Source organism: Odocoileus virginianus, chromosome 31, assembly GCF_023699985.2.
Source record: "Odocoileus virginianus isolate 20LAN1187 ecotype Illinois chromosome 31, Ovbor_1.2, whole genome shotgun sequence".
Classification (NCBI taxonomy): domain Eukaryota; kingdom Metazoa; phylum Chordata; class Mammalia; order Artiodactyla; family Cervidae; genus Odocoileus; species Odocoileus virginianus.
The window spans coordinates 28,826,661-28,851,892 of NC_069704.1; the positions used below are offsets into that span (position 1 = coordinate 28,826,661).

General features: G+C 43.2%; 1 protein-coding gene across 5 annotated transcripts in view; it reads left to right on the plus strand.

The window, feature by feature from the left end:
• Positions 1 to 25,232, plus strand: part of PTCH1 (patched 1) — a 69,511-nt gene that overhangs the window by 12,859 nt on the left and 31,420 nt on the right. For 4 of the 5 annotated variants that reach the window (XM_020894255.2, XM_020894253.2, XM_020894257.2 and 1 more), the window contains 10 exons: positions 15,525 to 15,714; positions 18,477 to 18,546; positions 18,641 to 18,732; positions 20,445 to 20,643; positions 20,933 to 21,054; positions 21,871 to 22,018; positions 22,847 to 22,978; positions 23,405 to 23,560; positions 24,234 to 24,332; positions 24,828 to 24,953. In XM_020894255.2, coding sequence (XP_020749914.1) covers positions 15,525 to 15,714; positions 18,477 to 18,546; positions 18,641 to 18,732; positions 20,445 to 20,643; positions 20,933 to 21,054; positions 21,871 to 22,018; positions 22,847 to 22,978; positions 23,405 to 23,560; positions 24,234 to 24,332; positions 24,828 to 24,953 — 1,334 coding nt within the window. The remainder of the gene's footprint in view (positions 1 to 15,524; positions 15,715 to 18,476; positions 18,547 to 18,640; positions 18,733 to 20,444; positions 20,644 to 20,932; positions 21,055 to 21,870; positions 22,019 to 22,846; positions 22,979 to 23,404; positions 23,561 to 24,233; positions 24,333 to 24,827; positions 24,954 to 25,232) is intronic. The other variant, XM_020894254.2, reaches the window with a different exon arrangement.

Here is a 25,232-nt window from a genome sequence, read left to right on the forward strand (position 1 = left end):
TTGGACCTCTGAGCTATTTTCCTTCCCATTCTGTTTTGGCAGTTTCAGCATGGCTCACTGATTCTTTGGCCAGATACTCCATACTATCACTTGTTAAACAACTACACTTACCATTTATATTATCCCATGCCTTACCACTCAGTAAAGTAGCTATCTAGTATTATCTTTATTTTTATAACCTGATAGCCTTTGTAACATTTTTTTTTAAACTAGATGATTGAATTATTGTCCTATTTAAGTGAGAAATTATGGATCCTCTGTGTCTCCATGTCCACCCTGCCTACTGGTGACTTCAGTCAGCCTGGTCTCCTGTTGCCTTGACCTTGATTTGCCATTCCTTCATTCCATACTCAATTTTTCCCCTGTAGAAGAAGTAACAGTTTCAAAAGTGTAAATAAACCCAACCAAGGAGGCCACCATACCATTTTATAATTTTAATTTAAATTCAAAGTAGAGGTAACAATGAGGAAGTCTTGTTTGTGACATAGTGAGCTTAAGTGTTTCTGTCAACAGCAAATAATGGAATTATTTGCTTTTCAGGGTAAGAATTCTCTGCTATCCTAAACTTTAGTAGAGTAAAATGAGAAGTAACTTGGAATGTAGGTTAATTTGCACTTTAGTGTCTTAGGTACATTTTTCATCACTATCAGCAAAGAAATCTTAGATAGCCATTTCTTAATAGAGACTGCAGATATTCTGGGCATAAACAAGGGTGCTTGCTACTCTAAAGAAACCAAGAGAATGGAGGTTGCATATTTTCTTAGTTAAAAAACAAGAGAAGAAAGGAAAGTATAAGAGATTTCAAGGGGAGAGAGTGCTGAGGGACAATTTGGAAAATGTCATTTCTTCTGTTGATAAAAATTGACATGCATATATATGCAAAGGCAACTATACATCTGTACACAGGTACATTCATATCTAGATAAGATTGATTTATAGATAGTGTATTAATATCTTCACTTGCCTTTATATCTGTGTACACACATAGACTTACTACAAGTATCTTCGTATCTGCCAAAATAATGTTATCTTTTTAATATAGGCAGCAAATTAAAGGGATCCACTTGATAGGCTGTATCTTTGATTTGGCTTTCATGCTTTGTTTAACATGCTGGGGAAACATGGCTTTATAAAGACGGTTTGAATACATTGGCCACAATGTGCAGCCAGTATAAGCTAGATAAGGAAGATGTTTTTTATGGCATTGGTGATAAGAATTCTTTGATTGTGTAGTTACAGTGTTCATACAATGATTGCTTTTAAAGAAACTGTCAATATACATTAGGTGCTAGCTTGGGTCTTAGGGTCATAGTATTTGCAAGTAAAAAAATTTCAAATCTAGATTGTTTGTGAATGGAGTCCTGAGGGTGGATGAAATAATATGTGGAATGTTTCAGTAACACCAGCCAGTGGCAGCAAGGTCAGGGAGAGAGTGTTACTTAAAAATAAAAATACTCATTCAGCACGTGTTCTCAGTGACTGCTCTGTGTCAAGTACTGCCTGAAGCTCCAGAGAGCTGTTAGTGAAAGACCATCATCCCTGCCCTCAGGGGCCTTCCACCCAGCAGACTCACAGACTAGTGGCAGGATAGCTGGGGCACCTTGTGGGACAGCCGTGAGGAAGGGAGCCTGAGTCTGGGTCGGTCAGGGGCAGGGCTGGTGGTGGGGCATTCCAGGTCAAAGGAACAGCATGGACAAAGGCTTAGAGGACAGGGGTGTGGTCTCTGGGAGAACTCCCAGTGCTTCCCTTTGGTTGGGACAGCAGGTTTGAGGTGGGACACCTTGAGTCTTGGAAGATCCAGGTATGTAGCAGGAGGGTCTCTGATGTGTGCAGGGTGTTTGGCGGGTGGTGTCAACTGGGACTTGCCAGATCTTCCTTTAGCCATTCTTTGCTCTCCTCAAGGTTTACACTAGTGTATTTGGCCTCCAGCGCCCTCTCTGGTACCAGAGAGCATCCCTTGGATCTCTTTTTAATCTTGCCCATTTCTCTGTTGATTCTTCATTTTTGCTTAGCGCTTTTATCCTTCTGTCTCACTTAGTATCTACCTACCCCTCCACTCCAACCCTCTCTAAGACATGCGTTTGTTGTCATGATTCTCCAGCGACAGAACATTCATTTATCTTTTTGAGCTTTTTGGTTTTTTCTCTTAACATTGCCTCCTTTACTGCAAAAGATAACAGCGTTGAAATGAATCCACATTGTCTTATGTTTGGTTATTAACATCTCTGGAGGCCAGCATCAAAAGAGGAGGACACAAATTATAACTTGATTTTTTTTTTTAAGGCAAATGGACTTTTTAAAAAATGTTTGCTTGATATTTCTAAGTGCTCTAGAGTTTGTAGTTGCTAGCATAAGCCTCAGTGTTCTTGGCTGCTTTTGGCTCTAACTTAGGCAGTTAGAGGAGATCATTGAGCTTCACCTTTTCAGTTTAGAACAAGGTTTCTCACTACTGACATTTGGGGCTGGATGATTCTCTGTTGTGGGAGCTGTGCTGTGCACTGTAGGATGTGTAGTAGTATCCTTGGATTTTACCCCCTAGATGCTGGTAGCACTCTCCTGGATGTGATCATTGTGTTTCTATTCATTGTCAAATGTGGGGGGCGGGGGGTGCAAAATTGCCCCAATTGAGAACCAGTGGTTTAGATAACAGGTAATAGATTTCAGTTAGAAGACCAATGCTGTGCAGATGGAAGTCTTCTATTACACTGCTAAAGCATTGCCATAAATGCAAAAGCTTTAAGATAACTCTCCCTCCCCATCCCCGTATTTACTGACCCAGGTATCTAACTTTTTTCGTGCAAATAATTTAAATTTTTGCTTATCCTTATATTAAGTAGCAAGTAAAAACATCATGAAAACTTGAGAACAGGGGTAGGCCATAGAAGAAGGGAGAAGTGTTATATTCGAATACTTTTTTTTTTCCCTTTTCCTTTGGGTAACTTAATGTTGCAGATAGACCTCACTGGATTTCCAATACGGTAGACTGAAGGTTTTTAGCGTGAATGTGACTTTACAAAAAACAACAGAAGATTCCACTGGACTTCACTCATGCAGCAGTAACAGCTCCTTTCTGAAGCCCACATAGTACATGGGCTCTTGGTGATACAGTTCTCCTCCAGATGTTCCTGTCACACACCGCTTTTCACCAGGTGCTCTTGTGCAGCAGAAAGAAACAACGAGGGACTGAAGCCCGTCTGCTAGGCAGGCGGTGCACAGACTCTGCCCTTACTGCCCTCTCCAAGGTTATCAGCCAGTTTCTGGTTTCTGGGGCTGTCAGTTTGGGGGGGGTTGGCATTTCACAAAGGAGAGAAAAAGGCAACAGCTCCTTTCTGCTCCTTGGTCCCCTAGGCACTTTTAAAATGAAGACTATGTGTTTTAGATAGTTATTGATTAGATTCTGACTGGGCACATACATACAGGTGGAAGCAATTGTGGCATATCTTTCATATCTGGAGAAAAACGATCAAAAAATAAATGCCCAACAATAAGTGCTTTAAAAATAACCTAGCCTCAGATGCCTTCTTCCTATGGCAGCTGACCCTCTGAATCCTTATATCTCTTTGGTGCCTGCCACTCTTGACCCTCTGACAAGTTTAGAGGTCAGGTTGGGCGATGGAGTGTTTCAGATATGAGGAACGCTGCTTGGAGGTTCCAGAAGATGACAGCTTCCAGATGTATGAACCGCCAGATCAGTTTGTTTGGATTATGCGCCACAGCTGATGGCGAGATTAACGCTGGCTGGACAAGCTATGGGAGATTTGTCTGGTTTCCACAATGCCATGTTTATATTTCATTGGGATTTCTCCTTCAAAGCTGACCTCCCCATGACCCCTGAAGCTCTGTCCACTCAGGCTGAGCTGTAACTTGTCTGCCCTCCTTCTCTTATTGGGGGGTCACAGTTAAGCAGTGGAAGAGGCTGTTTATGTGGCTGCCCCTCTACTTTGTTCACACCAGTAGGACTGAATATGCCCAGATTTAACTCCTGAAGAGTAATCTATTCAACTGGTTGAGAAGAGGGGAGTGTTTTATTTTAAACTTTTTTTTTTTTTGGCTTTTAAAACAAGTATGGAAATAGTTTAAATTATTTGAAAGGAGACCAGATTTAATAGAAGCCATTTTGCAAAATACACTATTTTAACTTAGCACTATTTTGACACTATTGGAAAAAAAAAGGTTGAGAGAATTGTAGCTATGTGAGACTTCCCTAAATAATTGCCATACTTGAATGATTCTGTTATTAAAATACTGCCATTTGCTTTGCTGCTCTTCGGTTCCCAGAACCTTTTCTCCATCCTACTTCCTCCCTTCTCCATCACCTGTATCCCTTTGCTCTTCTCCCCTCCTCTCCTTCCCACCTATTCATAAACTGCCCAAATCCAACCCTAGTGGCTCTCTGGAATTACCAGTGTGAAATCTGAAATGGTAGTAAATCTGGTTAATCATAAAACTGACAGGAAGTAGTTAGAAAATGTATTGTTTCAAATCAGTTGTGGGAGATACTAGATGCAGAGCTACCATCTGCATCTTTAGGGTTCTTAGGTTGTATGAGGGTTGGTTTCAAGACTCTTTCTTTGATGGGGTCCTATCAGTAGATGTGCTTCCCTTATTGAAGAGTCACGGCATTTTAATGAGCTTTTGAGGTGACTGTAGTGTCCACTGATGTGTGGACTATGAAACAAGTCCTAGTCCCCTGTGCTTAATGTGCCATGTGAGTGTGAAGGATTGGGCCCCATAGCGTTTCTGAGGTGGTAAGTGAAACATACACCGTGACATTCCAGCCCAGGCCCTCCACTTCAGGTGTTTCCCGGGTGGGACTCTCATCAGAACCAAAGGAGGCTTGGAGCCTGGATAGAGGTGGAAGAGGATAGGTTTCCACATCCAAATTTTGGCTGATGCCACAGCATTAGATGGTCTGTCCTCATGAAAATCTCAGTTGACATCCCGAAAAGTAGACAGCTCGGCTCATGGAGGCGTTTCTGGAGGCCAGAAAGAGAGCTCCTTGGTGGAAACACCACATAGTCATCATCAGGGTCATCAAAATACAAGCATTTTTATTACTCTTTGCTTCTAAAGTCTGCATTTAGGAGCTTTATGGTAATACTTTTTAGATTTTTTTTTACCTCTCAATTGGACATAGGGTTGTTGTTTCCTTCACTACAATATCTCAGTTTTTCTCCATGTATCTTTTAGTTTGAGAGAAATAACTAGCCTTTCAAAACAGAATGCTGCCATTGGGGAAGTGCTTGACTGTTGCGGAGAGTTTTAAGAGTTGTATTTGCAGAAAGATGCCTCCTGTCCTCAGTCCCTTCAAGACTGTGACCATTTTGTGGTATTGGGAGCTTAGAGCATAGCTGGAAAAACAGATGTCATGTGTTAAGGAAACTCGTTGGTGGGCAGTCAGGTACCTGCTAATGAGTGACAAGTTTGTTGTTGGAGAGATTTATAATGTGGAGGCAGGGCCTTATTTCTAATCCAGAAACCCAGGTGTGAGCAGGCCCAAATGGTCCACACTGCATGTGGGTCCCAGAACAGCACTGGCTATGGAGGCAAGGCTAGTGAGAAGCAAGCCTCCATACCGCAGCACAAGCTTTATCTATTCTAGTTAAAATAAATGAAAAGCAGTAGACTTCCCCAATTTAGCAACCAAGATAGTCTTCAGTTATTGATGAAGCATATATGAAAGTAAACAAAAAGAGCTGGAAGTGGGCTTTGTTAAGTCAATGTGCATGATTTTTTTTTTTTTCCCCCCTTTTAAATCATTGCTTAAGGGCTTCTGGCCCCTAGCTCAGGAATCCTGCCCAAAAATGCCAGATGTATTACACAGTCAAGTACTGCAATGTAAACACTCCTCTGTGCCATGAGACAGGGTGGTCCACCTCCTATTTAAGAAGAGCGGGAGATTGAGAGGGAATGAGAGGGGTTAGCCTTCTGCAGTGGGCACAGTAGTGATCCCATCGTTTGTGTTTTTAGCTGCATAGTCAAGATTTGAAACTACAAAAAACCCAGACAAGTTAATACTTTGGACTAGTAAGGAAAAGCAACTTGAATTGGGAGATGACAAAGAGAGAAAGATGTGGCTTGGATAATGTTGCTTCATTGGGTCAGATATATTTATATAAAGTTGAACAGAATGGTGGGGTGAGCTGATAGGAAGAAAGCTACTATGAGCCTTACCCTTATTATTGGCTGCAAAGAGAAGCCAGCTTCTTTCACAATCCCTTTATGCTGGTTGGTACACCTTCTGTGTGTAAACCTGAGATTTATCACAAGGCTGCTCTGGTGTTTTGTAGCCGGGGTGGGGGTGGGGTAACCCAGGTTACACTGCAAAATGAATGGCCTTCCAGTTTGCTCCCAATTTCTAAATTTAAATAAATAATTTACTAATTATGATCATTTGTAGGTGAGAAAGCAAGCACTTCCGGCCATCCCTTCAGTAGAATGTATCTTATGTGCTGTGGGCAGTTCAAGGAAATTGGAATGGCTAGACAGATCTGCACACCCAAATAATCAAAACACTAAGCAGTGCTTACAGTGACTAGATGCAGGGTTTTTAAAAACTAATAGGAAAGTGTTTTGTGAGTTAGGAGGAAATGGGGTTTCAGCTTGGACTTCAGGAATTGTTAAAACAACCTATGATAATATTATCTTGATTTAATAAATCCGTTCTGTAGAATGATCTGAGAAAATTGCTTTAAGAAACATTGATGATAAAAACGGGAATTTTGGGATTAAGGAAAATGCAGGCTTTTTGGTTCTCTCCTGCCCTCCTCCCTCCTCCCTTCCCAAGCAGTTTTTTCTTTCTGGAATTCTCCCATCTTCCCCACCCCCATTCTCTCCCTTGATTTCGTTTGCTCCTTCAGTGGAGAAACCAGAAAATCTCACAAAATTGACCTAAGTATCACACAGTATCTTTTTAAATAGAAACTTTTTGAAAGATAAGAGTTTTCCCAAACTACTTAAAACATTCTTTCCTATTACCTGATTTTCCCCCTTGAGACTCATACAGTGTTGTAATAAATTTTAAAAAATGATACCATCGTTTTAATCCACACATGATCCAGAAAAGAGCTGCACATGTTTAATACCTTGCTTAATTGCAAACAAAGCTTGCAATTTGAGAGAATTGGGATTAGGGCTAAATATCTATTAACTGCTCTTTCTAGAGATTTGAGGGATAGGATGACCCTTTTTTTTTTCTTTTTTTTTTTTTTAAATAGGCTACAGTTTCACATGGCTTCCAAAAGAAATCTCTCTCCCTTTTTGTTTCCCACACCAATTGATTTATCATTTTGCTTGCAAGCAGATCCAGAATGTTAGGGCAAGAACACACTCACTTTTTTCTCGTAACTTTTTTGTTGCGGACCGAAACCAGTTGACTTGAATAAATTTTTCTGAGGCCTGAATGCAGCCAGCAATGTGGAAAAATCTCGCCATTCAGGGCCGTCTGAATGTACATTTCAGCCACACAGTAAGCTGCATTGGTAGGCACTGGACTGCTAAATACAACCATTTTTCGCAGCAGCGAGTTAGACAGGTGATTAGCATAATTAGCACCGAGCAGCTATACATATGGTAATGCTGAGTGTGTAAATGCCAGCTGCGGTGTAAAATTTATGTCAGGGGTCGGCAGGGCTGTGCGAAAGTATTGTGTTCCAGCTGCAGGTCAGGGCCGCCAAAGCTTACCTCCTTTTCTCTTGTTGGTGAATACACCAAACAGAAGAGAAAGACAGAAATATAACAGATACGGCTTTGATGGAACAGCCTGGTTCTGTGCAAGAAGGACTGTTCTATAAAACACACGCACACACTCACACACACTTGCAGAAATCCCATTACTTTCTCTACAAATTGAGTTTACTTCATGCAGGGTCCACATGAGTGGTGGCGGCCAGAATGGGACGTTTGGGTAGGTGAATGGGCCAAATGACTTCAAGGGAGGGAAACTTTTCTGTTGGTGAAAATTTTTAAAAGGAGTTTAAGAGTTGTGCTCTTGGTTTTGTCCCCATCCTCTTGTTTCCCCTGGCTTGCCCCACCCCTGATTCCATCCACTCCCCGTGTCCATGTTGTTTTCCTTCAGATTAGATGGGGAAGCCTCCCCTTCTCCCTGGGAGAGCTAGTGCAAGCATCTCTAGAAGAATGGGAATTGACCACCATGGAGGTGTTTGTTCACATAGTAAGGTTCCAACACTCCCTCTTCCCAAACTGCTTGACTGGTTTTAGCAAAGGGCTGGAAGAGATGTTCCCTTGTGTCTTACAGTAGCTATACTCACCATTCCACCTACTACCACTGGGAGACCCATGAAATTCTTCATGGATTAGAAAAGAATCAGGTAGGTTTCTTGTTTAAAAAAGGAGACAGTCTTCAATAGTTCATGTCCTTCGGAATGCACCACAAGGGAATTTATTGCTAAGAGGAGTTGAGGCAGTTTTGCCCTGGAAGCATTTTTTCTGCCACGTCCCCCCAGCCCCGCTTTTCAGCTGGTGGCTGTAGGGAGTGGTGGTGGTGACAGAATATAGTTCACACCATGCTGACCTAGTGATGAAACTTCCTCACAGCACCAGGGGGTCCTTATGCATCGGGCCCCTAATCCAGCTAATCCTGATGGCAACACAATTGTGAAAGTGGCCCCCAGTGACGTTCGTCTCCCCACACAGATGCAAGAGGGAAGGGTCAGTGCAGGAGACGGAATTCCACAGGGGCCAGGGAGCCTGTGTGCGAAGGTGGGGACTCACATCATCTCCCCCACCCCAAGCTGCTCAAGTAGGAGGCCAGTGAAAAGAAGCTCAGGCTGGATAATGGCAAGGAGACTGTTCAGAGCAGAGAGGTGATGTCAGCCTCACAGAAGCCCGGGAGAAGGGAACTGGGGTTAATGTTATGCAACAGCCTGAATGCTAGATAGAGAGCCTGCAGCTTTGCAAAGGCATTCAGTTTTGTTGTTGTTCAGTTGCTTTGTATTTTTATTTTTTAAAATGAAGACATTGGGAGGACTTAAACTGAGAACTTAGAACTTGGTAACAACAGGCTGTCTTTGGTCCCTGGTTCTTCTTCCTGGTCCAGCATTGCCTCTGAGGAAACATGCCACTCTGTGTCAGACCCTCCTGGGCTTGCTCAGCTCCCGCAGAAGGACAGGACTGGGGTTTACATCTGCCTGCAGTAGCATTTGAGCAGCCAGGGGAAATAACTATAGGGCCTGGGACAGTCCACAGCTGGGCAAGTATGCACTTAGAAATACAGCCAAGCTCCACTCTGCCACATTCTGCTGGAAGCCAGGGACATCTTGAGCTCTGCGGGCTTGACTTCACTCAGCCCCTCTTAGGTGGGGTTGACCGCAGTCCTCATTTGCTGCAGCAGCAAGTGACCAGTGAAGAGTGGGCCTCCTGACAGACGCAGTGTCATCTTGGGAATTGGTGGCCCTGTAAGAAATACCAGGTGGGGGGTGGGGCAGTGCAGGCAGCAGGTCCAATGTGGGCAGAGCGCTGGGCTGACCTGATCGTGTCCGACAGGGCGAGCGGGCGGCTTCAGGAAAGCCATTCAGAGGAAGCAGCCCGGGTGGGAACAGATGGCACCACAAACAGCTGGTGTGGGGGCCAGTAGTAGGCGCATGCTCAGAGCCGCTGCTGCCACAGCACTTGGCCCTCCTCGTCCCCCCACGCAGTCCCCGGGGAGGCGTTGCAATGTGTCTGTCCGGCTCTTGTCTTGTTTTTGCTGTTTTCATGGCACCGGGCTCTCTTCATGAAGACAGATTCTCTTTGGGCTATATGACTGTAGCATTTTCCCATGGCAATACCCAAGGGCACAATCCCACCAGGAGGAAGAAAAAAAAAAAAAAAAACAGCCTAGAAGCTTAAGCAGCATTTGGCTAGTCATGAATAAAAGAGATGGGTGGAAGAGTGACTGAAACTCACAGCCCAGAAGTTTTCAGCCCATTGCCCAAATTACTGAATCTTCATTTTTTTCCAGTTTAGAAAATGAGCTGGTGCTAATAATTTTACAGTTACACTCTTTTAGAGATTTGTACTTTTTCATTCTCACAATTACCAATCGCAAGATTGAAAAGAGGACCTGAAGCAACTAAAGGGGGAAAAAAAAATCTGTCTAGAGGCTGTTAGATAATTCATGGGATTAATCAAATGCAAATGCCCCACTTGCATATACACAGACCCCATTTTCCTAATTGGACTCTGAGTGGGTACTTTTCAGGCTGAAAGGGTCATTTGTTTTGACTGATTGACTTTTGAGGCTTTGGGGAGAATTAATATCTTATACAGATGACTGCCTGTTCCCAAGGCTCTGTATTGAGGCTGTTCATTCATTTATTCATCAGACATACTGAGTGTGAGCCGAGGTGAGTGGGCAGCGGACAGTTCCTCCCTGAAAGGACTTGGAATTTATTGGGAAAAATACTTTGGTTGGTCCTTCAGAACATCTTTATGAGAATTACAATACGCTTTTGGCAAAAGCTTTTTGCATGAATGCCACAGATGTTTATTAAGCTCTGTGCGAAAGGCCGTGCCGAGGAAGGATCCAGCAGAACATCACGGGGAACGTCTGGTGTCTGCCGTGGACTGGAAGGGCACTGACCCGGAGGTACGGACCCGTGAGCAGAAGGGTCTCCCACCTATCTAATGGCCCTTCTTCACCTGGGAAAATTACACTTAGTTGAATTTGGGGAGGGAAGGATCAGCCTAACTTGATCAAGAACTTTTTTTGCACAAGTGATCCTTTAGACCCCACTTCTTTGAAAGAACTGGCTTAAGCCTCTGATTTCTGAAAAACGAAATGGTAGACTTTGTAGGTCAGGAGGCTTAGAGCGGCTTGTTCTCTGTACCCTCATCACTCTGCTCCTCTAAAACAGCCCCCTGGGACCACAGGAAAATGGGGCCTGTTCACTGCTGCCCTTGGAGTCCTACGGGAAAAAAAAACTATCTCCTTGGTGGTGGTAAAATATCTGAGAGGTGACATTGCTGTCCTTTAAATAAAGATAGCAGTTATTCGTCCTGTGTAAATCTAAAGGCTCTGTTGGTGGTCTGGTATGTGGAACTGGGCACTCCTGAATTCATATCCTCCCCTGGTGCGCAGAAGCCCGGAGGGTTGCCGAGCAGGCGGTTAAAGGCTGGCTCCACCTCTGCTGTCAGCTGGGAACCTTGGGCAAGTCACCCAAACTCGGTAGCTGTGTTTCCTGCTCGGTAAAGGATGGGTGACAATACATGCCCTTCAGTAGGCAAACTAATGGATGGAGGCCCGCTCAGCTCCTGGTTAAGGGTTTGGGAAACTTCACCTAATTGTCAGTCTTTACACCATCCTATGAGGTTAGTAGTGTCATTTTCACCCCACATTACAGAGGAGGTTACTGAGACTCAACTATATCCCAAACTTCAGCTCCTCGAGTGGCGAAGCTGGGACTCAGAACCCAGATCTTCTGATTTCTGTTCCTATCATCTGTCCATCTGCCTCGATCCAGCTTGATGGGGACGTAGCACCAAGCAGAGAAGAAATGGCAGCCTGCTCCAGCATTCTTGCCTGGGAAATCCCATGGACAGAGGAGCCTGGCAAGCTACAGTCCATGGGGTCACAAAGAGTCAGACATGACTGAGCAACTAAGCATAGCACAGTAGTAAGCAGAATGTTTAAAGATAAGTAAATAATGAGTGTTGGAGGGCTTTGCAAATGGAAAGCACCACAGCCATATAAATTTTATTTTGTGTCCCAGGATCCTCAGTATCAGTTTTCCTGAGTCTTGTTCAAAAAGTTCAGTTGTTATTTTGTTGCTTTGTCTGTTGAGTTTAGGAGAAGGAAAAATTATGAGAGGACTTCAGACTATGGTAGAGGTGCATAATATTCTTGCATTGAGTTTATTTTTAATTCAGGTGCCTGTCAAGTAGCTTTCGTATTTTTCTCAAAAAGTCTCATGGGAGTCTTAATTTTATGTGTTCTTTGTAGAAGGATTAAGAAATAGAGATAAAGCCCCCCAAAGGGAAGCAGGTAAACATTCATAAACCATCACATGGTAATAACCACATTCACATGGTTGTATCCCCACATCTATCTGTATCACAAATGATGGATCTTATGGGTCATTCTGCTCAGTAGTCAAAAATGACTATGCAGTATTGCACAAATATGAGATTATTTTTTAAGTAATAATGAAGGACTTTGACCTTGACAATGATAAAGAGAAGGGAGCAGAACATTCCCCCCATACCACACCTGTAATTTCAGTCACCTGGAATGGCTTCCTGAGACCACAGCTTCACACTTGTGCATGCTGACAAAGATAGTAAGACACGGAACATCTCGGGAACCATCACTGAGCCGTGATTTTAGGATAGGCATTTGCTAGAGGAGCAAAAGTCAGTAAGTCCATAAAACTGCCCTGTCCAAAGGGGTTTCTGTTTCTGATAGCTTGTTCCAGAGTGCCTTGGCTGGATACTGATGTAAGACCATGTGAGTGCTGTGCAGTTTATGACACAGGTTCACCCAAGAAGGAGCTCAAGTCTGCCAGTGCAGCCAAGCGAGTGATTAGGTCATGGTCTCACCAAGCTCCAGCCATTCTTGCCTTCTTTCTCTCCCTGCAGCAAGGCAAACCTGAGGGTACCTGCTTGGGTACTGCCTGTGTGCTTCACTGGCCAGCGAGCCTCTTGGAATTGTCTTAGCCACCACACGCCCCAGTGTGTAGCACATAGCACTGAACCCCTCAAGTGTTTACTGGCTGAACGATTTATGGTACAACTATCAAAGCAAGTGTGTATCAACTAAACTTTTTAAAAAGTTACTGAATAGTTTTTCAAAAATGTTCATATTTGTTTGTGTAAGATGAAATATTCAGTAAAATATGATCGCATGATATGGAAAAATAATTTGACAGTACTCAAAAGTAGGACATAGCATAGCCGGTTGGGGAAATTTTAGAATTCACAGCCCTTCACCTCTAGTTGCTAAATCTGCCTGTGATAATAGTCTTGGTTGAAACTGGTTGTCAAGTTAGCAAAATAGTCATATTTATCACTAGACCAAAGAGGTGGACGAGCAAAAAGTTTTCTAACTCTACAGATATGACAAATATACCCCTTTATTAAAATGTAGGTGTTAAATATACATCTTAAAAATTCTGAAAAGATGATGTTACGGAATTCCTATCTTGTAGGATATGGCATCATTTCTGAAACCCACTGTGATAAATTAATTGATTCATTATGAGCTTGGTCTAGAAGAGTTTTAAGTTTTTAGCAGCATGAATCTTGCATTTGCTTTTTATTTTTGTGTGCACTCCCCTCAGGTCATCGCCTCATTGGTTATAGTTACAGGCAGCTTATTGGCTGGGGCCGGGGCAGGGGCGGGGTGGCGTGGAGTGGAATGTCTGTGGTCCTGCTTTGATGTTGTTTGTTTTTACCTCATGGTTTTAACTCACCTGACATTTTAAGCTTCAGTAAAGGTAAAGCAAGTACTACAAGTTTGTAAACAGAATGAGAAGTCAGGTACTGTGCCAGTGTTTAAGGAGGCAGGTGGAAATATAAATGATTGGTACCTGTGGGGCATCGATGTCTTATATCCAGAGAAAAGTAAGGGACTGAGCTTGCTTTTTTTCCGAAAAGGCTGTTTGTAGCTCCTTGGTATGCAACTCTGTGGCTTTTCAGAAGTGACCTCTGGACTAGTAATTGGCTTTTTTTTTTTTTTTTTTTTTTGGCCTCAAACAGCTTTTCTATCTCTGGAGAACGTGGATTGAGTGTAATTCAGTTCACTAGCTAATTGGTTGAAATAATGCATAGTGATTCCTGCCAGAAGGAGCCAGACCCTGCCTGCAGGCAGCTTTAGTGGAGCGTCCTGAGAAGGCCTGTGGCATTATGTAAATTCTTCCTCTATTGCAAGTTGTTTGCTAGGTTTTCCTACTGTCTTTAACTTTGCATTGATTGCTAGAGCCTCAATAATTCCCTGGGTATTTATCAAAGTTTTCTGCAGCATCTATTTAGATGTTTAGTCTTTATAGCCAACTGATCATTTCTCTGTCTCTTCCCCTCCCTCTCTCTCCCCCTCTCTTCTCCCAACCACCCCTTCCCCCTTAACCTCCCCTCCCCCTTCCTCTTCTCTCTCCAACACACACAGTATGTTCGACCTTACCTCACAGAGTTCTGCAGTGGCCTCGGCCATCTGCGTGAACCTGCACAGATGACCCTGCCAGTCTGCAAATCTGGACTAGTTTTCCTAATGAGGGCATTATTTGCCTTTTATCCTGCTCTCTTGTTTATAAAATATGCCAAGAGAACTAAACAACCCGCTGTTCCCAGTACTTATTTACTTGCTCAAACCAAATGTTTATGTCCTTGACTACTAAACTTGAAGAAAAGGGATTTCTCCTCGTGGGAAAGCTGAGGTGATCCCTGAGGGTTCTTTCTGAAAGATAGCTGAAGGCCTGCTTTTCAGAAACATTCAGCTTACAGTGCCTGTAGCAACTGGCGTGTGTGGGTGCTCCAGGATTCTTACGTTTGCCTTCCGTCAAAGCCCTTACTTACCCATGTTGAATCAAAGCAGCCTCTTCAGAGCTTCTTCTCACAGCGCCCATCCATGCCCATGGCCCATCTGCGCACACAGCCCCGTTGGGAAGTGAAACGCCCTTCCCGCCATATGTTGCAGCATCCTGAGCTTGGCATGTTCTAAAGCCCTAACTGAAGTGTAATCGAGGACCTGAGGAAGAAGACGAGCAGTTCTTAGTAACAACATTTCTTGTGCTTTGCTGTGCTGGCTTTTCTCATGCCCAGCCGTGGCTGCCTGCTGGAGATTCTGGGGCAGGGGTTCAGACTTACTAGGGAAGCTTCCAGAACATAGGCAGCCCACCCCCAGGTGACTCAGAACCTGACAATGCTTTCTGGATGCTGAACACGTGAGTCTGAGAGAGCAGGTTCCAGGGCCTCCCAAGACAGCCACGGCGGATCCATGTGGTTCCTCTCAAGTGGGATTTCCCCTTGTGCATCTGACATGAATCACATTATTTATTTTCTCCTGGCAAGTTTTGTGCTAAATACACATTTGCCACCTTTCCTTATTTCTTTTTCCAACAAGGAGAAACATTTCCTTGTTACCTTTGCCAGATTATTTAGGAGAAGAGTGTAAATTGAAGCCATTTATCTTGAAATGCACTGCAGGGCCACATTGTTTATACAAGTGAAAGAAATTGTAACAGGGGTATTTGGTCTGGTCTGCAAGGAGAAGGTGTCTCAAGTTTTCCTTCCCCTCCCCCTTATACATATGGTGCATTAGTTAGAAGGTGCACAGAGCACGCATGCATTAGGTTTGCGTATGTGACAGGCAGGACCATTGTTAATAGGTTTAGTGAGTATTTTTTATATGTTTGTTATTGGTAGAGTTAACATTGCCAATCATAATAAAGTGAGTGTTACTCCTCTAACATCAGCCATACATTTTCATGATCAGAGCTCATTTATTATGTACCCTGCTCCTTTTAGTTAGATAATGGAATGGGAATTTGGGGATTTTGCTGTTCTAATTGAAACCTCTACGTGTTTACCAGTTGGTGGACGAGTAAGTCGTGAATTAAATTATACTCGCCAGAAGATTGGAGAAGAGGCTATGTTTAATCCTCAACTCATGATTCAGACCCCCAAGGAAGAAGGTGCTAACGTCCTGACCACAGAAGCACTCCGACAGCACCTGGACTCTGCGCTCCAGGCCAGCCGGGTCCATGTATATATGTATAACAGGTAAGGTGGTGGGGAGAGTGTGCTGGCTTTGGAATCCTTTGTTTTAGTCAATAAAAGTTGCTCTGGAAATACACCTGGAGTGTTAGTTAGTTCAGGTAGTTTTCCAGTGCAACGATTTTTAAAGTCTTGATTTGTCTCTAGAGTTTAGTAGCATATGAATTACATTACTTTACAATGTATTTTCAGTAAGTATCTTGGCACTCTACCCAAATAAGTATGGTCCTTCAAACAACCATTTGGGTGGCTGCCTACCCATTCCAAAGATGTTTCACTATTTTAGACATTTCTGGACCAGTTACAGTTTTGTCAATTCACAAAGAATAAGAAAGAAGTTACTTCTCATTACTTTGTATACAGTACAGATGCTAACAGTTGATGTGTGTTACCAAAAGCAACAACAAAAAAATAGTTTAAACTACTGTGATGAATTCTGGGGACAAGTAGGCAGAATAAGGTGGATTAACACACCTTTGCAAAATACTACCCTTCAACTTCATGGCGGATTTAGCAATGCTGTGGATGTAGTAAAAGCATAGGAAGAGTTCTGGAATGAAACCACTAGTCTTTTTTCTTACCTATCTAAACAGAGTGTAGGGACTACATCCTATCCATTCTTGTACCCCAACACTTAGATCAGAGTGTAGGGACCACATCTTATCCATTCTTGTACCTCAGCACTTAGAGCAGGCACTTGGAGTTGCTTGACTGACTGACTGCTTGGATTGCTGAATTTAAACTGAATCTTCTCCTAGAACTAAAAATACCACTGGGTTGGCATTTACCTAACTTTATCCTCCCCCCCACCCTACCCCCATCATCAAACACCTCTAAAGTGAGTGCTTGGCAAGTACTGTATTTCATAGGAGAGAAGAGGAGGCAGCAGGGTAGACTTATTCATTGTCCAGAGAGAATGAAGGGGGGAAAGTAAAACCAAAATCTGTACTTGTCCCTCCTCCTGTAACCTCCAACCTGAGAGCCCATCTTCGCTCTTCCCAGCACAGCCCTCTCAGTCTGTAAGGAGTGCTGTCGGGGAAGCAATCACCCAGTGCAGTTCTGCAGAAAGTGCGAGTGGAGGCCCATAAAGAACCTGGAAATGGGTGTCCCAGGGCTGCTGTAAGCATGCATTCCTAACAAAATGGGACCCTGCCTTAAGAGGGCTTGTCCCTTACACTCTTAAGGAGAAGGTGGGAGCATCTGAACAATGAAATTACCATCTTACACAACAATGGAACCAGAGAACTTTTATGCGTTGACCTGAACTTTAAAGAATACCTCTTTCAACCCATTTCATTTTTTTTTTTTTTCCGGTGAAAAAACTAGAGTTTTTAATTAAAGCATTTGTCCGAGTTCAAATAGTTATCAAATAGTAGTGCTGGGTTTCAGACCCTTTCTTCTGACTCTAAGCCCAGTGGATTTTCTGAAACATTAGCCATGCCCTTCTCAAGCAAGTGTAAGAGTTAATTGATAAGTGATGTTGAGAACCTACTAGTGCTCGATTTTATGTGTTGTGCTATATGGAATTAAAATGTAAGTATATGTATAGATGGATGAGTGGTGGGTGGATGGATGGTTGGGTGAGTTGGGCCCTCTCAGGAGCGGACAGCCTGTAGTTAGAGGAAAGACAATGCAGAGAAGCAGGTGTGACGCGAACATAGGCAGTCCCGCCTATAGGTGCTCATGCCAACAAGGAGAGCACTGTTCTGGGGTTCAAGAGAAAGGGGTCACTTTCAATGGGACTGATCAAAGAAAGCTTAGCAGAAAGGTGGCATTTCAGCAGGCCACTGAGATAACGTGGCACTGGAATATATGGGAAGTTTCCATAAGGAAGAGGGCAGAGTCCAGAATGCCCTTTTGGGTAACTGATACAAGAGAGAAAAAGGAGCCCAGTGAAACAGAGCAATCTGGATGGAGTTTTATATCTGTTTTCCTTACTTGGAGTTCTCATCCCTATTCTTTCCTAGTTTTCTCTTCTTTTCAAATTGGACTTATTTCCCTAATACACTTGGGTAGAAGGTTTGGGTTTATTTAGCACTCTTTTAGGGATAACAAAACTCTATAATAGTAGACAGATGATAGTTAATAGAGGTAATTGTTGATCAGGGTATTTAATTTCTATAGGACAAGAATAGAAGAATGTAAAGTGGGAAACCAATCTACCTGGAAATACTGTTTACATTTGTGGTTAAGAGCAGAAACATTCATTTTGAACACTGTAAATAAGGACATTACCTACCAATAAGAAAGTAGTATTTTCTCCACTTCAGTATATGTTATTACATTATCAGTTCAGTTCAGTCGCTCAGTTGTGTCCGACTCTGCAACCCCATGGACTGCAACACGACAGGCTTCCCTGTCCATCATCTACTCCCGGAGCTTGCTCAGCCAGTCGGTGAACCTCACTAATTTAGTCCCCACCTATTTTGAATTTCTGATAATTCAACTCTGAATTATCTGCCCGAAAGTTGTTTGATGTATGTGGAAAAGCAGGTTAATGGTGTAAACAAGATTATTGGGAGAACACTTAAGAAAACAAGACTTTTCAAGTACTTTGGTAGCATTCATTTACATAAACATCCCACATGTTAATTACAGTTGTGTATTATCTATTCATTAAAGTAAGCTTGTTGAATCTGTTTGGCAAAGCTCTGCTCATTTTGACAAATACTGAAAAGTGATCAAAATTGGAGTTCTTTCTGTACGTTCTGTAGTTCTGATTTTGCACAGATTTCCTTTATTACAAGAAATATTTGTCTCTTTTATAGGCAGTGGAAATTGGAACATTTGTGTTATAAATCTGGAGAACTTATCACAGAAACAGGTTACATGGATCAGGTATATATTTTCTTTTTGTTTGCAAAAAATTCTGAAAATAGCCCAGTAGTATACATTAGCATAATGCATGGCCTGTTCTTTTCAACTTTGACAGATAATAGAGTATCTTTACCCTTGTTTAATTATTACACCTTTGGACTGCTTCTGGGAAGGGGCGAAGTTACAGTCTGGGACAGCATACCTACTGTAAGTGTGTGATCTTATTTTCTGATCTCTGTGATTTCTAAACTCTAGAATCTTTCTGATGTTACTTTATCATTGTTTATTCCATTTTAGCTTTGAATAAAAAAATAAAAACATTGAAATTCCATGTGCATGTTTTAAGTGAATAGCTGTGGGAGAGGGCAGAATGTTTTTCCTCTTTTCAAAAAAAGTTCTGTAGGCATCATTAAATTTCATTCACTTTTACCAGCCTATTTATATGCAAATAAAATGCAAATTATTTCAGAGTATGTGTGATTTTTAACTCTTTAAAATGTTTGCAGTTTTGCAGACCTAGCATTTACGTAGGTTTAGCTTATTTTTTAAGGAGAGAATTTATTAGTGGGTACATGCTAAAGCCTAAGATCTTCCTGTTAAGTGAAATGCTAACCTTTCTTTGGATCACATTAATGACATTTAAGAGAGAAACCTACTATCTTTGAAGGGCCATGGTAAGGGACGCTTCACAGTTTAGCAGTTGAATATTATGTATACCACATCATTTAAGGAATAATTGTTAATTAATGTAGACATTTTCAGTTAATTATGCAAGAGTTAGTGCTTGGGTTATTGTTTCTCTTCTAGCTTGCACATATCTGCAAAAGCAATTTGCAGTGGCCATACCCTGACCTTCAGTGTACAGTTTTAGATGGGAAATAAGGGGTTTTATGTTTTCTGGTTGGGAGATTCTGAATAATGACTTCAGCCTGGTTGAGCAGCTACAGTGTGGTTTGAACCACATAACAGGCAGCCAAAAGCCTTTCTGGTCTGTCAACAGCACAAATTCAAAAGTGAGTGTGGAGGGAAGTGTCCTTCATGGCGGTGATGGCAGAGGCAGCAGGGGTCTTATGGGGTTGACTGCTGGGCTGTCAGAGAGCACTCATAAGTATGGGATTATTAAAGGTAATGGAGATCAAATATTTTTATTGATGACATTTACACAAAGCATTTATTAGGCTGGCAAGTGCTAATTTGACTTTGTGATTTCCTCCCCACCTTCCCTCTCCCCTTAATTTTGGGTCTCAGTCTTCTGCTTAGGAGCACCCATTTGGCTAATTTTGTTTTTAGGTATTAAATATCCTGTATAAGCAAGTAAAGATTCTTTAATGTCTTTGTTAATTTCTAAGTTTTCTGTTTGCCATGTCCATTCATGAGTTATTTTCCTGATATAGGTTTGCATATAGGCATACTGGAAAGGAAGATTCCCTGATAGCTTAGCTGGTAAAGCATCCACCTGCAATGCAAGAGACCCGGTTCAATTCCTGGGTTGGGAAAATCCCCTGGAGAAGGGAGAGGCTGCCCACTCCAGTATTCTTGGGCTTCCCTGGTGGCTCCAGCCGTAAAGAATCTGCCTGCAATGCGAGATACCTGGGTTCCATCCCTGGGTCGGGAAGATCCCCTGGAGGAGGGCATGGCAACCCACTCCAGTATTCTTGCCTGGAGAATCCCCAAAGACAAGGGAGCCTGGAGGGCTGCAGTTCATAGCATCACAAAGAGTTGGACACGACTGAGTGACTCAGCACAGCACAGCAGCATACTGACAAGGAGCATTTTATCTTTGTTCCAGGGTCCCAGAATTATAGCTGTATCCCCCAAAGCATCGTACAATCCAGATGCAATCTGGATTCAGTCTGGTTATTTTACTCAGGGCTTAGAAACCTCTTTTTCATTGTCTCACCTCCTAATTTCTTTCACAGAGGTAAGCCTCCTTTGCAGTGGACAAACTTTGACCCTCTGGAATTCCTAGAAGAGTTAAAGAAAATAAACTATCAAGTGGACAGCTGGGAGGAAATGCTGAATAAGGCTGAAGTTGGTCATGGTTACATGGACCGGCCCTGCCTCAATCCAGCTGATCCAGACTGTCCTGCCACAGCCCCCAACAAAAATGCAACCAAAGTAAGTACAGCCATTGCATTCTCCTCAAGAGAGGAAGGGAGAAAAACTTGGTATTTGCCCCCATTTTTAGTTCTCTTGTTTTTAGATTTTGCTCTCAACTTTTTTGGTCTGTGGAATGAAGTTTGTTTAAAGAGCTAAAATTTTGCTGTAAGATTGGCCATACGCCTCTCATTAGCCTTGTTATTAATGTTCTCACTGAAACAAACAAGCCCTTAATGCACTGGATTTTAACAAGGCATGTGACCTGCCTACTAATTCCTATAATTATGTGGCTGTCTTTTTATTTTAGCCTCTTGATATGGCCCTTGTTTTGAATGGTGGGTGTCATGGATTATCCAGAAAGTATATGCACTGGCAGGAAGAACTAATTGTGGGTGGCACAGTCAAGAACAGCACCGGGAAGCTTGTCAGGTAATCCTGCACATGGAACATCCAAGCTGTCTCTCCTCTGTCCTCTCCTCAGAAACCACGTCTCTTCTGACATCTGCAAGTGTGTTTGCATTAATACTTAACTGTTATCCTAGCTAGCTGTCTGGTGTAATAGAATATTAGAAAATATTAGTGACCAGACCAGCTCAAAAATCACCTTCTGGGGAATTTTGCAAAAACAGGTCTATCATGTTCATCAAGACCATAGTGAGTGAGTGTAGAGTTTTAGAAGATCTACCTACTGCGGAGAAAATTGGGGCAAATATAAAGTAGGCAAGAGGGATTGGTCATACCATGTGGAGTTAAGTGATACGAGCTGAACTCTGTCACAGACTGTTAAAAGGAAAGACCAACAACTGACGGCTAAATGAGAATTATCCTCTGTGCACTTGTGGACTCCGCTCCGTCAAGTGTCAGGCACTCCGTCTGAGATTTCTCCCTCGAGAGAGCCGTCGTCTGGGATTTCTGCACAAGCAAGCATGCAACGCTGAGCCCAGCATATCTGGTCAAGCTATCTACTCCCCTACCCTTCCTGTTTCGTTGGATAGAAACTGAGAAAGGAAATTGCCTATTAATTTAATTTGGGGGTATATCTGTAAAAGGTTTGTAAGGTTACACCTTTAATATGGTACATCGATCTATTAAATAAAATAACCATCCAGGTCCCATTTTAATGGAAACATGTGCTCACGTAGGACAGAATGGCTGCGGTGAGTCAAGGGTGCTGGGTGGGGATTTTGCACAGTGAGAGCTGCTCCCCGGGGATGCTCATGTTGTGGCTTTTCCACCCCATCACAGTGCCCATGCTCTGCAGACCATGTTTCAGTTAATGACTCCCAAGCAAATGTATGAACACTTCAAGGGTTATGAGTATGTCTCGCACATCAACTGGAACGAGGACAAGGCAGCAGCCATCCTGGAGGCTTGGCAGAGGACGTACGTGGAGGTAATCGGCTGGCGTTCTGATGCCCTTTGAATCTTAGTACAGACCCCTTAGTTACTAACTACTTCATTTTCATGTTTTTTAAGCATTGTTTGCATTCACATTTATTTTCATAGTAGGTTGTAATTCTGGGAATCTGGTGGGATGGGAGCTTTTTCCTTTTCTTTCTACTGAAAATCTTCCTGAGTGATGCTAATTCTAACTCCAATGCCCTGAAACATTGTGAGGAACCAGTTGTGAACCCCAGAGCTGAGGCATAACAGGGTTTAAAAAAACACTTGGTTAGCAAGAAAAGGTGTCTGGAAAACATTAGCAAGGCATAGAATCTGTTCACAGCTGCAGTCCCCTTGGTTAGGTCATGTGACAGGAGCTGGCCTTTGTTTCCCAAGCAGTGACCTCCACTGAGCTGCATGTGACCTTTTAAAAGTGGCCAGCAAATGAAAGGGGGGAGGAGGAGTGCCCATAAGAATGAGTTGTTTTGGATTAGGAGGGAACTGATGGACCCGCAGATCAGTTGTAGAGTTATGGAGAGGAGAATAGCAGACTTAGACGCAGAGTAAATAGAGCTCTCAGAGTGAACTTCAGTTACACAGGCTCACCAGCTTACTGCAGTTCCACATTCTCACTTGATTAGCAATAGCCTTCACTGTCCTGCGCCCGGGTGGTTTCATGTTAATCCAAGTCCAAATAGCAATCATGCAGAACTCTTTTTAAGGCATCCAGAAGTAGTGGGGGTTAGGCAAAGGGGACTTGTCACTAGAAGTCTGTGCTCTTGAAGCTCATTGCAGCTCGAGTCCCATCTGGGAATTTATCCTTGCATTGTGACCACAGGTGGTTCATCAGAGTGTCGCTCAGAACTCCACTCAGAAGGTGCTTTCCTTTACCACGACGACCCTGGATGACATCCTCAAGTCCTTCTCTGATGTCAGCGTCATCCGAGTGGCCAGTGGCTATTTACTGATGGTAACAGTCAATTCACTTCTTCCGGGGGAGGAGGGGGTTGGTTTTGTTTTTCAGTTTTTACCTTTTCATGACTGCCCCTGCTTCTTAACTGCTCTTAACACACACGTGCATCCAAGACAGTGAGAGCTCGGCTTCATAACGGTTTAAAAAGTGGTCATGTGAAGCATTTATTACCGTTTGCAGTTTGCCCATCTTTGACTTGTATCATTTCGTGTGATGTCTGTAGTGTAAATTTTTGTTGTTGTTGGGATTTAATAAGTTCTACCTTTTGATTTGGGGTGATGGGTGGGGGAAAACATTAGAATCTTTACACATTCTAATGTTTGGCTTTTGTTTTGTGTCTCCCCCTCCCTCCCCACCTCCTCCAATTCCCCTTCATTCCTTCACCTCCCTCCCCAACCCCTGCCCCAACTGTTCTGCTTGCAGCTTGCCTATGCCTGTTTAACCATGCTGCGCTGGGACTGCTCCAAGTCCCAGGGTGCCGTGGGGCTGGCTGGCGTCCTGTTGGTTGCACTGTCAGTGGCTGCAGGATTGGGCCTGTGCTCATTGATCGGGATTTCCTTTAATGCTGCAACAACTCAGGTACTAAAGGAGCCATCCGTCCGCTGTTCATTGACAAACTCCCCTCCTCTCCAGGCTCGGCCTAGTTGGCCTCCTGTGTGTCCGTGTCACCTAAAGGGTCTTCCCGTCTTTTTCTGCTTAGATGCCCCATTCCTCAGAGTGCTGTCTCTAAATGGACCACTTGACAGTGGGCAGGTCTGAATGGGCTTGTTGATTAGTCAGAAATGCCTCACTTATCAGTGGAATTTGTATCGTGTATTCGAGCAGTGGGTCTTAATCTTGAATGTTCATTAGCATCACCTGGCGGGCTTGTGCAACCTGACTGCTGGGCCCCATCGCCAGAGTCTCTAATGCAGCCCATCTAGGGTGGGGGCGGCTAGCCAGCTCCTATCACTGCTGGTCTAGGGCTCACGCACTGAGAACCACTGCTTTAAATGAGTTAGATTCCGTTTCATTTATTAACTTAAAAAATTATTGTACATGAAACTTAGTAATGTACAAGATCTACTGTGAGCTATAACTTCTACATATGGGGATTTAACTATCAGATAAAAGTAAATTTTTCACATGAGTGCATGGAAGCTGTCCTTTGGGTAACTACTAGGGGTGCTGGTGGCAATGTTTTAAATAGCTTTAGGATTCCCAGAATTGGACCTCATTTGTCTAATGTCACTGTGCTGTGTTTCCACTACAGGTTTTGCCATTTCTTGCTCTTGGTGTTGGTGTGGATGATGTCTTTCTTCTGGCACATGCATTTAGTGAAACGGGACAGAATAAAAGAATTCCCTTTGAGGTAATAGAAAAACAAAAGAAGAAAGCTTTGAGGAAAGCAGAAGTCCCTTTGTGTTCCTTGAGTGTTTGTCCTTTCCCTTTTCTCAATCTGGCCCAGTAACTATTTCAGTCCCAAGTCAGAAGATACATTGCTGACTGTAAATAAGTAAGTTAGAAGAATCTTAGGACACTTGTTCCAAAGTGCACATTTGTTTCTGTGAGTTTTTTGGTCACCTTATTCCCATTTCTCCTTGCCCCTTTCTAATCATATTAAAAATTTACTTAAATCATTATCTTGCAGCGTTGTGCTTTGGGTCAAAATGACCATGAGCAACACGCCTATAGATAGGTTTTCAGTGTTGGTGTTACAGAGAAAAGCAGAGATGTCTCCTCCCATAAGCATTGTAAAATACTGGGTCTCTTGTTTTGCCACTTACTTGAATTGTTAATTGTTCAGACAACATGTGGTCTGAGGCCCCACCTTGCAGCTCCCAGCACTGTGGTTTCTCTTTCTCAGGACAGGACCGGGGAATGCCTCAAGCGCACGGGAGCCAGCGTGGCCCTCACCTCCATCAGCAACGTCACAGCCTTCTTCATGGCCGCGTTGATCCCAATTCCCGCTCTGCGGGCATTCTCCCTGCAGGTGCGTCTCCAGGGGCTGGGGCTATGAGCACTGTGCTCACAGTGAGCCTCCTAGGTCTCCTTTTCTCCACTGATGTGCTTACGGTCCTACCACCATGAAGTCAAGAAGCAGGCCAGCGTTTGGGGCTCTCTCTTCTGGGGTGGATGCTTCTTTAAGCAATGACGCTGGCACTCCCTTTGAGGCAAAGTTCTAGGGTTCTTTCTTTCCTTTCAAGCCCTGTAGCTCCAAAGCCCTGAGGCCTGGGCATCCCATAACCTATTGCCTTAGGGAGTTGCCCTT